This window comes from Gasterosteus aculeatus, chromosome 9 (genome assembly GCF_964276395.1).
Source record: "Gasterosteus aculeatus chromosome 9, fGasAcu3.hap1.1, whole genome shotgun sequence".
Lineage (NCBI taxonomy): Eukaryota > Metazoa > Chordata > Actinopteri > Perciformes > Gasterosteidae > Gasterosteus > Gasterosteus aculeatus.
Genome location: NC_135696.1, coordinates 20319192 through 20336897, shown reverse-complemented (window position 1 = coordinate 20336897; position 17706 = coordinate 20319192). Strand labels below are relative to the sequence as shown.

Below are 17706 nucleotides of genomic sequence, written 5' to 3'. Positions count from 1 at the left end.
ATGTAAAATATTAAAAAAAGAAAAAGCCCAAAAAGAAGGTTGTAGTTCAGGAAAAGGAGAAGAATGTCAGCAATTGGAAATTTGACGTGAGCATTTTGTGGGTTCATATAACTCTTGGTTGTAATAGAAGTTCCCGGTTACATACAATGTAATATGATAAATACATGCACTTAGCGACGTACCTGTTAAACACGGACAGTTTAGACTCTAAAGTTTAGACTCTAAAGTTTAGAGTCTAAACTGCGCTGCTCGGTTCCTCTAAACTTTAGAGGAACCGAGCAGCGCGGCGGGGAGCCCACCTGTCACCGCGGTGCATGCTGGGGGACATTGAGGCAGGCTAGCAGCAGCCGGCTGACTCAACCTTCAGTTTTCACTCTCAGCGCTCCGCCGCCGTCCAAACGGATCAATCCGACCGCGCGGGGACGGGGCTCTCTTTGACTGAGACATGGACACCAGCGGACAGCATCACGCGGTGAGCTCACCGGCTTCCTTTGGGGATCCGGGACACCTGCTGCCAAAACCCCCGGGACGGATGATGGGGATCGGCTAAAGCTAAAGCTAGCCGGACGTTCAGGAGAAGATGCCTGTTGTTGTCGTTGGCGTTAGCTGTTAGCCGTTAGCCGTTAGCTCGGTGCGTAGTTAGCCCGAAGTGGTGGACTTGGCTTTGCTCGTAACTTATGTGACGCTGTGGCCTTTGCGGGCCTTTACACACCTGCGGCGGCCGTTTAGTAACAGGAATACACACCACGCGTCGACGTGTCATTGCACCAATTGGACGTTAACTGGTAACAACGCTCATCAAGTAGCTTGGCTTTTCCCCACAGGCTAACCAAGCTAAGCTAAGCTACCTGTCGTTACACCCTCTCAGCGAAGTGTCTCGGCCTCACAGTTCAACTACGTTCCGTCTAGTCAAAGCTAACGTAGCTGTTCGCGTCCTGTCAAACGAATCCGGGTCGGGGCGTTTTTTCAGATCTGGCCTCTTAACTTCACTGTGCCAAAAGTGGCATCAGAGAGTCCGTTAGCCGGCTAAGCTAGGTGCTACTGAATTAGCTCCGTTAGCCTCGTAGCTTCTCCAAAACGTCAAACAAGTGAGGAAATGTGTGAAGCTCTGCTAATCAAGAGGTGTGTGTGTGTAGGTCATGAGGTGAAGATCTGTGATGAGACGCTAACCTTGTCTCGAAGGTGACAACGCGTCTTAATGGAGAAGTTAACGCGTTGCGCTTTCTAATACATTTACTTCTACTTAAAGCTGCAGCTGTTTTGTTGTACTTTAACATCTCCTTTGGTACGTTTGTGAGTTCTCCAATGCAGTCTTACGTCATTTTGTCTTAACCTCGTTTAGCACATACGGGGTGAAGCTGTGAAGGTGCAGGATGTGGGATTACCGGTGAAATACAAGAAGCTCCAACTAGTGAAGGAGGAACACTGCAGGGCAAAGCACCGTCTGCTGTTTTGAAGTGTCCCTTTTGTCGGTGGACTGGTCTTTCTGGCCCTGCGTGTCTGCAGCCGCCTGGGTGTAAACACACAGGTATTCGGTGAGATAAGGCCAAAGGAAGTACACGTTGCTGTCGCCGCCCTCTGTTCTCTGTGAGAGTTTCCTCATTTTCCCTTTTTTCAGTCGCTCCCTCGCGTGATTTCATGCCTGAAAGTTTTTGGTCCCATCGGGTTGTGATTTCCTAATAACTTCTTACGCAGATTCCTGAAACAACAAAGGATTTTAACGAGCCTTTCATCGTTTCCAGTCACTGATTCCAAAAGACTAGATCATGTTGTTGGTTGAACAAATACTGCGACGCTGTAGCGGTTTTGGAAGACTTTCCTTTTTTTTTTTGTCTCCACAATGTGGTTTAAAACGCTGGGTTGTTTTTGTGATTCTAGTGATATAAACGGAGATAAGGCTTTTAGGAGACCGTTTAGTACACGATGATCGCGTCCTGATCCGGAGCTGTGTTGGCTGCTTCATGTTGTCACTGTTTGTTTAGTGTCTCCTTTATGCACCTCCGATTGTCGTTACCACTTTATTACCGTCAATCAGCCTTCGTAGTGGCTCAGTAATTCCGTCGTGGCTTCGGCCTGAATCGCCCGTCGGCCTCGTCGCCCTCGGAGCGCCGGGCCGGCAGGGAAGCCGTCGATATTTCCGATTTTTGTTTCTGACGATGTCTCGTCTCGCCGTCCTCAGGTGTAGCCAGGCGGATCCGTCAGAGAACCATGGAGCCGGATGTGATCCGCATGTACTCGTCCTCCCCGCCCCCGATGGAGGACGGCGCGGACGAGGACGACAACGAGTTCGGGGACTTCGGCACCTTCTCCAGCGTCCCGAACAGCGTCAGCTTCACCGAATTCGACACCCCGACCACTTTCAACCAGTCCCGAGCTCTCGGCGCCACCTCCCCGCCCGAGGTCCTCCACAGCAGAGGGGGGGCGGGGTTCAGCCACGCCTCCTCCAACGGCACCGGCGACGACCTGTCCAGGGCTAATGGCGTTGTGCCGGCGGGCCGCCTGGGCAGCGCCCCCCCAGACAGAACTGCCGTGAAAAAGGTCGGGTCGTCGGGGTGCGTCACCGCCGGCGGCACGGAGGTGCTAACTAACGGGTTCGCGACCTTCGATGTTCAGGGCAGCCCCCCCTCGCATAATTCTGTCCCCTCTCACGTAAAAGGAATGTCCACCGAGGACACGGGCGTCACCCCCGAGGACGACTTTGCTGACTTTGCTGCTTTTTCCAACGCAGTGGGACACCTCAGCCCGGCGGGCGGCGAGCACTACGACACAGAGCGGCAGGGAGCGACGTCAGAGGACAATGTCAGGGACAATGTCTCACAAACGGACAATGTCAAAGACGATGTCAGAATCGCACACAGAACTGGAGTCAACTCCTCCGGCTGTGACTCCTTATCTGATCACGCTGAGGCCCCCGGCGGCTCGTGCAACACGGACCGGGGCCCCGAGGACGCGGACCGGGACCATGAGGACGCGGACTGGGGCCCTGAGGACGCCAGCCTGGGCCTTGAGGATGCGGACCGGGGCCCTGAGGACGTGGACCGGAACCATGAGGATGCGGACCGGGGCCCCCAGGACGCGGACCGGAACCATGAGGACGCAAGCCGGGGTCCTGAGGACGCGGACCGGGTTCCTCCCGCGGATGCCGGGTCTCCACCAGGGGACGCCTCGGAGGCGGTTTGCACTCACAGACCCCGCTCTCTGGACGTTGTCGACGGGGACGACCCCAAAGACCCAGCGGGCCGCAGCGAGGGCGACCTCTCGCCGGACTGCGAGGCGGGAGAGTCGGACGGGAAGTGCTCTGGCAACGAGACGGAGACAGAAACGGAGACGTCGCTGGGCCGGCCGCTGTCGACGGACGCCCTGGAGGAGTTTGGCGACATGAGCACCACGGGCTCGGTTCCGTCTCCGCCCCTCCAAGGCGAGACCCCCACGCCGGCTGACCACAGCCAGCTGGCGGAGGACGAGGACGACTTTGGGGACTTCGGGGACTCCGGTCAGGGCTTCGACCAGCCTTTGGACTTGGACCGGCCGGATGTGCGGAGCGGGTCGAACAGCCCCGCCGCTGCTCAGGAAACAAACGACGAAGACGACTTCGGCGACTTCAACTCGCCCAGATTTCACGCCGGCGAGGAGGACGCAGAGGACGGAGGCCAGTTCGCCGACTTCCCCGTCAGCGACAGTTTCGGGAATTTCAACTCGGTGGCCGACGGCGCAGACGGGGAGGCGAGCGCAGGGTGGAGCGCCTTCGGGGAGCAGCAGCACCCACAGGTGGAGGAGGAGGAGGAGTCCTGGGCTGCGTTCAGCGAGGACCAGAACGTCGCTCCTCCTGCCGAGAGGAGAGCAGAGGACGAGGAGGAGGAGGATGAGGAGGAAGATGAGGAGTGGCATGAGAGTGAACTTCCAGCAGTCAGCGAGGAAACGGACCGACAGTCGGTAAGAAGTGTGGAAATAAACTGGTCCGACTTTTAAAGTTTAACATCGAGGCGAAAACAATTAAGTTTCTTGTTCTCAAAACATTGAAAATTAAAAATCTGCACTTTTTATGCCCCATTAACAGTTGAATATTTATTTCATTTTTTTTACTTCTTTATACGACTTATTTATACAACATTAATATGCAATAAGTTCTGCTTCCTGCAAAACGAGGACGTTTTAAATTTTAAATCATATTCTTTGTTCATATTCAGTCATATTTCAACAGTTGCGCTGAGACCCCCGTCTCCCCGTGGGGGGTTTCCCAGTAGAACCCGTGTAGCAGGGAGGTGGGCTGCAGGTGTCCGTCTGATCCAACTCCTCATCTCCCCGTTTTGGGAGAGGAAAGTGCACCGGGACCCTTTTCTCTTGATCCAGTTTTCCCCTCATAGACGTAGTGGACTCGAGGCGTCTTCTGTTTTACCCCTGACGCCGCCGCAGCAGACGAGGCTTTTTAAAAGTGGTTGCCAGGCAACCAGACATCATCTTTCTGTTGCCGAAACTGAAAGCACTGATAACCTTTTGAACTGCCTTTTTAAATTTGTTACGACGTGCAGTTGTTTTTATGTATAAAAAGTAAGAATTTGTTGCCAATTATTTCAAGATGGTTGTCAACGGCAACGGATGTTGTAAAGCTGTCTGCTTTAACAACTGTTTAACTCTCAGTAAATATTACAAACGAGTGCGTTTGTCCCGGCGAACATCCGTCCAGCATCGCCGCTGTCATGTTCCTTTTTTACTTTATGTTTAACGAGCGTAAAGACGTCTGTTCCGCGGCTGCAGGCGACGCTGTCGAGCCGCCTGGAGAAGCTGTTTCAGGGCAGCTTCCCTCGGACCGCCGCGCCGCCTGTGGACGACGAGGTGGCGTCCCTCAGGATCCTGCTGGAGCCGCCGGAGGACAAACCTCAGCCGGGGGCCGAGGAGGAGGAGGAGGAGGAGGCGGCGGCGTTGCCAGGCAACCGGTGAGTTTCTGTACCGGGAGGCCCTCTGAAGCAACAGGCAGGAAAACATAAACTGACTCCACTCGATGTCCAGAGAAGAGAATTTCAAAATAAGTTTCTGAATCTCTTTTCCTTGAACGTGTGCTGCGTCGCTCAGGTCTGCGCGGGGCGGCGTGTGGATGCAGCTTCAGGACGTCCACGAGGCTCTCGGCCTCAGATACCAGTGGGGGGGCTCCTACTGCAACAAAGCGCTGCTCTGCTGCCTCGGCATCGACACCCGCAACATCGTGAGCGTCCCGCCGGAGACATTCGTCACACCGCTTTTGTGTGTTTATATGTTTCTAACCTGCCGCTTTAACGTGTGCAGCTGTTCACGGGGCAGAAGAAGCAGCCGGTCATCGTGCCCATGTACGCCGCCAGCCTGGTGAGTCGCCCGCGCCCCCGCCGCTTCACACGCGGTTGTTGTTGTTGTTGTTGTGGAGACGTGCGCGTTTCTTATTCTTTGTCTTCTTTCTGTTCAGGGGATGCTGGAACCAACCAAAGAGCCTGTGAAGCCCGTCTCTGCAGCGGAGATGATCGCCTCTATAGCCCAGGCGCCTCCAGTGGCTCCGGAGACCAGCTCCTGTCTCTCGGACGCAGTCCAGGTGAGGGAGCCCCCCCCCTACCCGTACACACACAGCGCCCACTGAAGACCCTCAGAATGAACTGACTGTGTGACGTGTGACTCCCCCCAGCAGGAGGCGCTCCCCCCCGTCCAGTTCGACTGGAGCAGCAGTGGCCTTACCAACCCTCTGGACGGTAGGTGGCCTCTGAACCCCGACCCCCCCCCCCCCCCCCCCCATCCTCCTAACGCCACGTCCGCTGTCCTCCTAATATCCTCCCACTTTGCTAACCGCTCGGCTTGTTTCCTTTAAGTCCGTAGACTCGTCGTTGTTGTTGTTGTTTTTCACACATCATGAAAATGTCGGATTCTAGATCATTTTTTTAGATGCTTAAAAAAGCAACAACAACTTCCTTTAAAGTAAAAATCCACAGTAAACAATGTCAGTGAAACCAAAATAACGGAAGATAAGATTCGTCTGAAGAACCGAAGCTCCTAAAATGTGACGCAGCAAAAAAAAAACATCAAAGCAAACACTGAATCTGTGGCTCTTCCCTTTAAAGCGCGTCATGAGAACAACAACACGCCATCAAACCCGGCTAACATTTAGGGGACGCTGATCACTGACCCTGCCGCATGTTTTCTGGTTTCCTCTCTCTCTCTCTCTCTGTCTGTCGCTCGCCCTCCGTGTCCCCGTGTTCTTTAACCGCGGCGAGCAGCGAGCGGAGGCTCGTCTCTGTTAAACCTGGATTTCTTTGGTCCTGTGGAGGATTCAGGCTCCAGCAGCTCGCCCTCCATCCCAGGTCAGCCTCCTCGGGCTCAGCGCTCTCCTCCCGGCTCCTCCCCCTTTGTGGGAGGAGTCGCACGGGTCGGGAGTCGTGCTCACAACTTTGGAATTTGAGTTTATTGACGAGCAGGTTTTTACATGCAAGGAATTTGCCTCAGAGTTTCAGGCGGTTACAATGAATGTCGTAAGAATTAGAAATAGCGAGAAATAGAAATAGTTACAGTCATAAAAGCTACTCAAAAAGCACTTTACATTGTGAAAAAAGAGAGATGAGACAACTAAAAATCCTTCAAAATAAGAGCCTTTGGTTTGCTGCACTCCGGAGTTCTTCAGTTCTGACGTCTTTCCTCGTCTCAGGAGTCGACCCGGAGCTCTACGAGCTGACCACGGCCAAGCTGGACTCGGGCGGCTCGGGCAGCCGCGTGGCGGACGCCTTCGCCCGCCTCATGTCCACCATGGAGAAGACCAGCACCTCCACCAGGTCAGGGGTCAAAGCGGGGGAAGAAATGAGTGTCGTGGGGGGGGGGGGGTAGATTTCTAACCTGAACAGATATCTGATGATATTAGTTTAAGTCCTTAAGTTGTTTTCTACTTCCTGTTTGACAGGAAGCCGAGGAAAGAGGAGAACCTGAGCGAGGAGGCGGCCAAAGTGATCGGCCGTCTGCCCGACCTCTCCTTCATGCAGGCCAAGGTGCTGATGTTCCCCGCCACGCTGACGCCGCTCAGCTGCCAGGCCGCTGCAGACTGAAGCCCCGCCCCCAAACCCACCCGCCCCCTCTGCCCGCTGGCTCCTCCCGCCGACGGGCTCCATCTTAAGTTTTACTTCACCTTCTTTGTTTTTCTTCTCATGCTGCATTTTAGTTCCCTCCCCTCTTCATAATTTTTTATTTTGTTTTATTTATTTGCTCTTTTGCTTATAAACTTTTTTTTTTCTTATATATAAAGCGAAGCACCTATGATCACAGGAAACAGCGCAGAGAGCTGAGCAGACGACCTGCACACCTAACGGGAAAAAGGAGATTAATTAATTTATAGAGTGGATAATTTATAGTGGGAGGTGTAGAGGCGTGTGCCGCTCGTATCTAGAAGAATCATCGTGTACATAATCAGGGATTAAATGTTTATATTCCTTTATTTTTGTTCTGTTTTTAATTCCGAATGATTCTTCGGATGTTTTTTGCGTCTCTGTGGTGTGTGAAGGAAACACTAGCTGAAGCTCTTTGAATCGAAATGAAGTGGAATATATGTAAGCTTAAATGAATACATTTATAAACATCTATGAAATCTCTCCTCTATATAAATATATATTTATGGACTTGAAACCACACTGCCTGCAAAATCCAGCTGAATGTTTCTGTCCCCTCGTCGTTTGAAGGCCTCAGTTTTCCCCTTCGGTTTTACTCCTTTCTTTAACCGCTCTTTTTTTTAAACGTAACTTAAGCCCCGCCCCCCTCACTGCCGCCGTCTCCGGGATGCCGGATGTCTTTGTTTTTGTTTGTCTCCTTCGTTTGTGTGTCCTTTTCTTTTTGAGGTGTGAAAACAATAAGGGTTTGTTTGTTGTTGTTTTTTTGGTTAAAACCACTGAGACTTAAACGTTTCTGCAGTGAAGGAATCAAGGGACCAATGTCTGCTTCACGTGACGGGTTGTGAGCGCCGTTCCTCATATGAAGGGCTTTCTGTCGTTGCCGCTCCTATTTGCTTTGGTTTGTTTTCCCGCTCTTACTGCTGTCGGCCCGTCTCCCAGGAGGATTTTGCACATTGTAAAGATGAAATGGATGTAATCATAGTTCACTGTGGCTTTAGACTGTACAGTGAAAACTATGGACTGTAAAATGTACGGGAAAGTTCCTATGGAAAAAAACTGAATCACTTGAAGAGCCTGTCAAAAGGTTATCGTGCATGCCCGGGTTCTTTTGAGACTAAGTGTGTAAATTTTACTTTTAGTGTACACAAGAAATTAAAATAGATATCTTCTCTGCTTGTTTCTGTTTCTTTTGCGTCGTTGGAACGTTTCCATCACCTGAATAAATCAAAGTGTTTAAGGAAACTTTGGCAGCAACAGAGTGGCCCCGAAAACCTTTTAAAAAAAACTGCCACCTTTTCATTTTCTGTATTATCTAAATATTACAATTTTGTTTTTATTACACGCTTCACAATGTATTTGCCCAAATATAAAAATTCAAAGGTCATATAATGGCTATTTTCATATTACATTTGATAAGATTTCATGAAAAAGTATGAGGCAAAACGTGATTAACTTAAATTCTAAAGACAAAGCGAACAAAGGACGGACAAGAAGACAAAGATCAGAATCCTCATTTAATGTAGAAAATAAAATTACTAAAGTGGAACCTCATTACACATTCATAGATCATTCTGAGAAGGAAAATGTCATATTGCATAGGACAAGGCACAGAGTCATGTGACGTCTAACTCCTCCCCTTCTGTTAATGTCCCGTCAAAAACATAAAAAGATCCTTTAGCCACAGAAGTGCTTCAAACTGACAGAAATTATAACATTTGGTTTGATGAGAAACCACCAACCTTTCATTCTCTAGATGGACGCAAAGAAAACCAAATCTGAAAAAACACCCAGGAACCAGTTTTTAAAAATGAAAACAATTTAGTTTGAGTGTAATTGTATTATTTTACAGTAAAAAGAGGTATTTATGATGCTCATGATACAAACAGTAATAAACCTTTTATCCATCTGCATTTCTCTTGAACAAACAAGTCACCGTGTTTATTACATTGTGATTCACAGCAAGTTTTGAGTCTCACGGTTGAATAAAAATAGTTTAAACATTTTGTAAATAGTGGCGTGAAACTGCTCCAGGAAGATCCTAAAAAACAACAAGAATTAAATCCTAAAGACATTTGTGAAGTTTAATTGATGAAAAGAAACTATGAATACTTGTATAACAGATGTAGAATAAAACAATATGTATAAAAACAACCTTACTGGTTACATTCCAGGTCTTACTGGCGAGAACCTGCTGTTACATCATCTGTCCAGCAGGTGGAGACACAGAGGTGGTTCTAAAAAGATGCACATCTGGATTCAGCTTTAATACTCATGTATCAGGACATGATCGATCTGGGGATCCATTCACGAGGATTACGACATCCGCACACAGGCAGCAAACAAACAAACAAACAAACAAACAAACAGGCATTTGGAAGTTCAGAAAGAAAATCAAACAAATAGGCCCAGTGTTCATTCACATATAACTCAGACACACACACACACACACTCACACTCTGGATCGGTATGGGTTGAATTGAGGCCGTTTGCATTGCTGAAATCCTAAAATATATTACATTGTATTACATTTTTTTTAAACCAAATCATTTATTAAATGATGGTACATTTCATGGGAGATTCTCCACCAAAACTCCTTCTTGAGTCCATTGCGAAGTCGGCTTTAGTTTGGATTTATCCTTTCAAAGAATACATATCGATGTTCCGTACAAACTAAATATTAGTGTCAAGAGTTACAATAAATACTCAAACAGCCGAGAGATAATAAATAGATCACAGACTGTGTGTTCCAGGGCCACGTGAAGCTTAACGCGTTTATCTTAGTAGGAGCTGCTGCATTGGTTGAGTCAACTGTGAGAAACCACATCAGACTGAAGATAAATGAAAGGAAATTTATCACTTTCTGCATTCAGAGGCAACTTAAGAGTGTTTTAAGTTTCCTTAATTAATTTGAATTCTTTTTTTAGATCTTTGTCTGAATGTCTAAAGCTTGTTATCTAAAGTTATTACTACGTTTGTTTTAATATTCATAGGCAGATTGTTAACCTGCTAATTTAACTCAACCAATGAGATTTTCTCCTCTTCGTGCTTCTGAAGCTACAAATTGTTTCTCATCTTTTCAAATCCGAGAAAAGAAAGAAGCAAACTTTACGTGTGTGTTGCTTTTTAAAAAGACTTTCACATTCTTTGTTGATAACAGATAAAATCTGTTTTGCAGGCAGGATGAGACGGGTCAAATCAAAATGGTTAAATGAAGAACTGAAGGTTATTAAACTAGACGAGTAACAGCGTGACGTGATCGAGGTTTTTAAAAAAAGGCACAGGATCGGTTTCTTCTCATGAATGCTGATGAGACGTTTTCATTCTTAAAAACATGCGACTTTTCCTTTCTTACAATTTCTCGGACAGCGGTGGAAAAAAAGGACGGCGCTTCACGTCAGAGGTCACCGGAGGTCACCGGGGCTTCGAACACGTTCACTCAGTGGTGTGAATCTCGGATCCTCCAGATGAAACCAGAGTGAAGCACGGCGCCACTTTTCAAACTGTACAAAAATGAATAAAAGTCATAAAAAGTCTCAAAGTTCCTCTCAGCTGCCCACCAGCACCTCCATGATGTGGTCCAGCTCGGCCAGGTCCATTTTAAAAGGCGGGTTCTGGGCGCCGCCCCCCGCCGCTCCGTACCCCGACATCGACCGCACCAGGTCGTCTGCCATCACGGCGGGCGCCATCTTGGACGGCGGCGTTCCCAGCGGAGGGGGACAGGGGCCGAGGTCGTACATGGACGTGTCAATGTCGGTGAAGAGGACGTCGTCCAGAGCGAAGTCCGTCAGGAAGGAGCCCGGGGAGGGAGGAGGAGGAGGAGGAGGAGGAGGTTTCTCCAAGCTGCTCTCCACCTCCTGGAAGCCCCGCCCCTCCTCCTTCACGACGACATCAAACTGGGCAAGAGGTGGAGACGGCGGGCCCGAGGAGGAGGAGGAGGAGGAGGAGGAGGGGGGGCAGAGCTCCTCGATCTCCTCCAGGGCCGAGGAGAAGCTGTCCTTGGGCGACGGCGAGGGCCTCTGGGAGTGGTTGGGGTGGTGCTGGGTGGAGGAGGGGGAGGGCGGCGGCGGCAGGGTGAAGAACATGGGCAGGTCCTCCTCCAGCAGCGAGGCGGGAGTCAGGCAGGAGTCCAGCGCCGCCAGTCCCGTGAGCGGCGACGAGAGGATGCTGAAAGAGGCGGGAGGAGGCGGAGCCTGCCGGTAGCCCTCGTCCTCGCAGACGGCGGCAACGGACCCGCCGGCTGGCGGCGCGGCCGAGAAGAAGAGGGCGCCGATGCCCCCCTCCTGCCTGAAGTCGTCGTGGATGCGGCGCACGACGTTGTTGATGAGGACCCGGCGCCGCAGGCCGAGGCCGCCGCCCGTCCGGGGGCCGTACAGCTTCATGAGGGACACGTTGAGGACGGTCTGCCGCTGCAGCGTGAAGGACGCGTGAGACATGGCGCCGGGCGCCGCGGGACGCCGTTCTTCCTCCAGGACGTCGTCATCCTCGTCCAGTTTGCGCTTCACCCCGATGCCCAACATGGATCTGAGGGGAGAGGAGAGGCGTCACGGAACTAAACCAACGTCCACTCACTGACAGAGACGCCGCTCCGGGGGACGAGCGGACCAGGTCCCGCCGGAGAGCGAGCGAGGAAGGATTAGGGAGAACTCCTTCAGAACGCGATCTGCGGTTTCGGGCGTTTCCGCATTCGGCCGCTTTTACGAAAAATCAGAAATCTGAGCCTCAGCAGATGTAAACGTTTTGGTGGAATGTTCTACAGAAGGATGGAGATCAACTGGAGATCAAGCAGGTAAAAGTCCTTCATTTAATACTCAACAACAACAAAAGAAGAGTAAGAGAGAAAAGTACCTCTTGTACTAGGTAGTAGAGTGGGGGGGGGGGTTTATAGACATTTGAAGTGAAACACGTGTGTGCTGCTGAGAAATACTGAAGACACGCAAGGTTGTGACGGACAAGTCACATTTTTCCCTGGGAGAGGAGTCATAAGAAGTGTGTGTGTGTGTGTTTGTGTGTGTGTGTGTGTGCGTGTGTTGACAGTCAGCTGACCTGCTCCCATGTGAGCCGTAGTCAGCTGATCAGGGTCCGACACCTTCTGACTCCCTGAACAAAACAAAACACAGGAAACGGGCGACTTCCGTCCTGACGACACACACACACACACACACACACACACACACACACACACACACACACAGACACATAGACACACACACAGGTCTGAAGATCCCCTCGCTGCTGTTGTGTAAATGTCGAGGTCACGACTCTTCGTCCCGCCAAGAACCAAACTCCTAAACTACTGCAGCTTTTCAAAATCGACAGAGTTGTCGTACACGTCGGTCTTCTGCACCTCGCGTCCAAACCGCCGAGCAGAATGAGGACAATGACATTATCGCGCTGATGGCGGCAGCTGCTGTGCTGGAGACGTGCGGTAGTGGGGATTTGAACCCGTGACCTCGATCACTCGGCCAACAGGCGTCAGAAAGCGCTGACAGAGACTGAATTAAACAGCACACGCGCACACGCACAAACGCACACACACACACACACACACACACACGCCTCCTTCTTACATGTGATTATTCATCAGCTCTCCCTCCTCCTCCTCAGTACTTTAAACCCGTGCGGGGCCCCTCAGAGGGGCCATCTGCTCCGACACCCCGAGAGGACGAGGAGAGGAGGTGACTGGGCGAGAGACACAGGAACAGACAGAGGGAGAGAGAGAGAGAGAGACATGCTTCCTCCCCCACGTCTGATACTTGACTTCTGAATTTAAAGACTCAAGTGAACACACTCCGGTTGAGAATCCTCACCAATCAAAGCGGTTGTGACTGACTTCGGATCAGCTGGCTGAGGTTCAAATATGTCGCCCCCCCCTCCCCTCCCTCCCTCCCTCTTTCCTCCCCCTTCGCCAGCTGTCTGTGTGATGAGGTAGAAATCCCAAAATAGTTTCAGAAACGCTGCAGTTGTGGGAAATGAACGACCAAAGTCTTTGTGTAGGAGATCTGACAGGCCTGTGTGTGTGTGTCTGTGTGTGTCTGTGTGTGCGCGTGCAGCATACCTTTCCATTGAGTAAACCATTAAATGTGGTGTTGTGTTACGGCCGCTGTGCTCTCGGGAGGACGGACTGAAGCCTCAGTGCGAACCCATGTGACCACATGACCTCATCGCCGGGAGGCCGCGGGCCGAGAGTACGACAGCGACCCGTCGAGTCGACTCGTTTCCTTTCGCCATCGTTTGGAGAAACCACCGTTCTGTCATCAAACGCTTTATTGCCCATAGAGGTCGAGTTCTCTTCTTATTGGTCGGCGGTTAAATCGATCTCCGCTCTGCATTGTCTGTTCCTCACATTTACATCCGAACCAGTAGCCTTGTTTTTCTTTTTGGAGAGTTTATAAAAAGGCTTAAAATGTTCTGTGTTGTCCGACCAACGCTCCAAAACCCAAAGTCTTCACATCGAGAGAAGCTCCAACGGTCACGTTTTGTGTTATTAATCAACAAATGACTCAAAACATCAACAGTTATGCTAATTAATTGTATGATATTTGGCTAATGTTAAGTCGCGTAATCAATTACTCCAAATAAGATTGACACCGTTAATAAATATTTAATAAACGCCAACGCAATCGAGCTGCGGCCTCGGGTCACATGACATGTCAGGACATCAGCGCTGGGCGGACTCGCGGGTCTCGGTCCTGAATAAACTGCGATGAAGCCAAAAACAAGATGGTCGACGGCCGGAAACCCCCCCAAACCCCCAGGCTTCGAACCCGCGGACCACACGTGACCCCGCCCACGACCACGACCACGGCCACGCCCATCGGGTGCACGGCTGCCACCACGCACCAGAACCAAGTCGGACTATTCGCGAGAAACAGAGAAACATCGTCACGCTTCTCCAACGCGACGACAGAAAATAAATAATTTGTGAAAATTTGGGAGAATTTGACTGTTGGAGCACAATTAAATATTAACAAACGCATTAGAAGGTGATTCTGTTTTCCTTGAGATCGAAACATGAAAGAAAAGACACCTTTTCATGTTTTTACTTGTATGAGGTTTGTGGAAAGAGAAGAAGGTTGAGTTTGTGTACCTGTGTGTGTGTGTGTGTGTGTGTGTGTGTCTGCCCACGCCTTGAGCCTGACATGTAGCAGCACATCTCTGCTGCCGACGGACACCTTTCAAAGAGACACTTTTTATCTGCTGCACTTCTGAAGAACAAAGATATTTTCTTCAACTTTGTCTTCAGCTTCTTTCCTTCGCTCTGTTTTGTTGAATTATCTTCATCTCTCAGCTGATAATCGGGTTTAAAGAGTCCCGGAGGCGAAGGTGGACTTTACTCGCTGTGATTCCTGCTGGCGACGCCTCACTGCAGGACACACACACACACACCTCTGTGCGTGCGTGTGTGTGTGTGTGAGTCACAGCGTACACTACGCACAGCGGCTGTCACTCAAAGGTGATGCGTCTTTGATCTTTCGGTCTTTCCCTCGTCACCGGTGACTCGTTTCAGTTTGACGTTTCGGAGAACATACCCAGCGAAGCTGACGGGAAAAACGGCCGTGTTTTTTCGTTTCGCTTATGCGAATAGGAAGGAGTGGAACGCAGGTGGAGGGGTGTTCAGGGAGAGCAACCGAAAGGATTTCATCTAAAAAACCTGCAGAGCAGAAACGTTAAAATGCGGCGCTGAGAGAGAAGAGCCGCAGCGATTACAGAGCCACTTAAATATTAAACAGCCGAGTGTCGAATCAAGCACAGACCCGCTTTGCAGGAGGCCGCCTGGATCACCTTTCTGTACCGTGTGGCAATCAGACGCCTCATCGGCAGGTCAAAGTCTGAAAGTGTGAAGCTCTGACTTTGGGGTTATTGACCGAATACCTGCAGAGCTCCCATGAGCCTCGGCTGCACTTCACAAACCGTGTGCCTCATGCAGACGCTCACCAGTCTTTTGGTTTAGGTTTGTCCTTCCCGACTTGGCACTGCAAACTTACCGTGCAGAGGCCGTGTTATCTTAGGGGAGCTCGGCAAACATTCTACCTGCTTGGCGTAGCACGCCAGCATGTCTCCCGAAGCGCCACGGGCTGCAGAGCGACGGGCGTCCCGCAGAGTCCAACGTCCCAACGTCGAGGCGTCACGCCATGCGCGCGGGGCGCTGATTGTCGACCCTTTAAAGCCTCGAACTCCACGCCAGGAAACATGCAGCACACGCTGACCTTTGACCCCCCCTCCCACTCCTCCCCCAGCTGTGTCACCTCGACCAGAGTAAACACAGCAGCAAACACAGCAGCGGGACACTTGGTGAGACACGGCGTCCTCGTGCAGCTACTGTAAATCTCCTCTACTCGCCTCCGTTTAATGGTGGATGAAATGTCTTCTGTTAAACCCGACGGCTGTTTAATTCAAACAAACTACAACACATGGAAAAGTAAACTGAACATCTGCAATCCATCAGTTCACTATAATTGGTTTTTAAACAGAAGTATAAATGTAACACTTTTGGGATTTCAGATAAAATAATTATTTTGGAGACAACCCGGATTACTAATTCATTAAAAGGGGCCACGACAGATTAATCAATAATAGAGAAAGCATTTAATTAACTAATTCATTCGTTTCATTTGAGGTTCCAGTTATTACAGACACCAAAAAATGAAAATGAAACTGAAATATTAAAAGTATTTTAAACACCGAGTAGCTCTTATAAAACGTAAAAGGTGAATTACTTGACAGGCATATTATGTTAATGAAGTGCATCTACGTGTAATTAAGTACAATAAGAGGACTATAAACTAAATGTTAAAAACATATTTAAAGTTCTCTATCTAACCTAAAACATTGTCATCTGAGAGCAGTCGGGAGGCTCCCTGCGGGGGGGGAATTAATCACTAAAGCCGTCAGAGCGGCAGCTGCTCTGCCGACCCTCCGGGACCCTCCGGGCCACCGCGGGACCTCCGCGCCACCTGCGCCGCCAACCGGGCTCCCTCGCCCGGCCACGACCCTCCGCACGAGGACCGGTCCGACGGCTCCTCTCACGGAGTTGACGTAACGCCACAAGCCCGCTCGCGCTCGCGCCCGCTCTCGCCCCGGGACCAGCCGCGCTGCCGCACGCCTCCCCCCCTCCGCCCCCCCCCGCCCCCCCCCAAAAAAACCTCCCGCGGACAAGTTCCCGTGCGTGAAAAGGTGTCGGTGTCCCCGGTCGGTGCCGGTGTGTCACTCACCACATGTAGCTAGTCCCGTCCACGGTCTCCTCTGCTGCATCGGGTGTCGTCGGTGAGGCCGGGAGCGGGAAGCGGCGGACGGTCAGGCGGAGGAAGAAGGAGAAGATGGAGGATAAAAGCAGCCGTTAGTCCGTTTGTTGGCTTGTGTGAGTGCGAATCGTCGTCCTCCCCCCCCGCCTCCCAACCCCCGCGGCAGCCTCGACCTCAACACTCATTGAGCTCCGCGCACAATGGCGAAGCGAAGCGGCGGAGCGGCAGGAGGAGGAGGAGGAGGAGGAGATATGTCACAGAGAACCGGCACGAGCTGCCATTCAAACTACTTCCTGGGATGAATTTCAAAATAAAATCAGTTTCCGGCAGTTTTTTTTTAAAGTTTTTTTTTTAATGCACAGCCGATATAAAATATTCTGACTAAATAGGACCAAACAAAACCTTCCTCCAGAGATGGTCTTCATCAGTGCGCTCCGTTGCCACGGAGATATGATATGAGACATGCCAGCTCAGTAGGACAATCTCTTGTAATCTCCTCAATAGGACACAACGGTATTTATCAATGTTAATTAAGAATATAAGAGATACAAGTTCGGATATGTCATCACATATTGGATAAGTATATTGCATTTGAAAGACTATATTAACTGTTAATAAACAACAATAGATCTGTAATGTATTGTTAAACTTAAGGTATATTCCTGTAGCAATACAAATAAAAAATACTAAATAAAATATGAAAGAGTGACATGAGAAACATGAGTTAGTACAGCTTTAAGTTTTTAATTCAGCTATTTCTTTACATATTATGTTGCATGGTAAAAGGCAAACCTTGTACTATACCTAATACCTAAATACTGTATATAACTGTGTTGTGAGGCACTATAGAAAGCAAGTAGTTATTGCAAGGCATGTAGAGCTTTTACTCTGAAGGCCAACTAGAAGTGCGCAACATCGTCATCTCACCGCGTTGAGCTTGACGCAGCTCCTGCGGGGCCACACTGACGGAATAATGTACAGCGTGGGACCTTCTGGGGACACATGATACTTCCACGCAGGAGGGATTGATGAAGACTTTAAAAAATGATGTGACTCAACTGCTATGACGCTATGACACTGGCCAGCTGCAGGTATGGAGAGAACTCCTTCAATAGTAAAACACCTCTATTGAAAATGTTGAAAAGTATGAGAGAATAGTCAGAAAGATGTACTTTGAGTATGCGTATTAAGTACAGTGACATTTCTTTGGGATAGTTTAACTATTGTACATGCATCATTAGATTATTAAAACTAGTCCAAGAACGAGAAACTCGATTTTTCGCTTCCAACCTTTTTCTTCAAAGTTGGTGACCCCTCATGAAAAGCTTTATCCTCCTCATCTCCAGATTGCCGAGAAT

At 49.9% G+C, this 17706-nt stretch overlaps 2 protein-coding genes across 11 annotated transcripts; one reads left to right on the top strand and one right to left on the bottom strand.

The window, feature by feature from the left end:
• Positions 1 to 244: 244 nt before the first annotated feature.
• aftpha (aftiphilin a) lies at positions 245 to 8279 on the top strand. 9 transcript variants are annotated; one of them, XM_078079662.1, is made up of 10 exons: positions 245 to 472; positions 2180 to 3933; positions 4756 to 4934; positions 5071 to 5200; positions 5281 to 5337; positions 5435 to 5557; positions 5651 to 5711; positions 6234 to 6317; positions 6659 to 6782; positions 6908 to 8279. In XM_078079662.1, the coding sequence occupies exons 2-10, from the start codon at positions 2209 to 2211 to the stop codon at positions 7047 to 7049; spliced, it is 2625 nt and encodes an 874-aa protein (XP_077935788.1). In that variant the 5' UTR covers positions 245 to 472; positions 2180 to 2208; the 3' UTR covers positions 7050 to 8279. The 9 variants fall into 9 exon arrangements, with proteins under 9 accessions (XP_077935788.1, XP_040042777.2, XP_077935787.1 ...); XM_040186843.2 differs by having other exon boundaries at positions 5648 to 5711; XM_078079661.1 differs by having other exon boundaries at positions 4735 to 4934.
• A 328-nt stretch (positions 8280 to 8607) lies between these two features.
• On the bottom strand, positions 8608 to 16653 carry LOC120825339 (SERTA domain-containing protein 2-like). Of its 2 annotated transcripts, none has more exons than XM_078079667.1 (2): positions 16319 to 16653; positions 8608 to 11627 (listed from the first exon to the last, which is right to left on the bottom strand). In XM_078079667.1, exon 2 carries the CDS (start codon positions 11621 to 11623, stop codon positions 10652 to 10654), a length of 972 nt encoding a protein of 323 aa, XP_077935793.1. In that variant the 5' UTR covers positions 11624 to 11627; positions 16319 to 16653; the 3' UTR covers positions 8608 to 10651. The 2 variants fall into 2 exon arrangements, with proteins under 2 accessions (XP_077935793.1, XP_077935794.1); XM_078079668.1 differs by lacking the exon at positions 16319 to 16653 and adding an exon at positions 12150 to 12430.
• Between the last annotated feature and the right edge of the window lie 1053 nt (positions 16654 to 17706).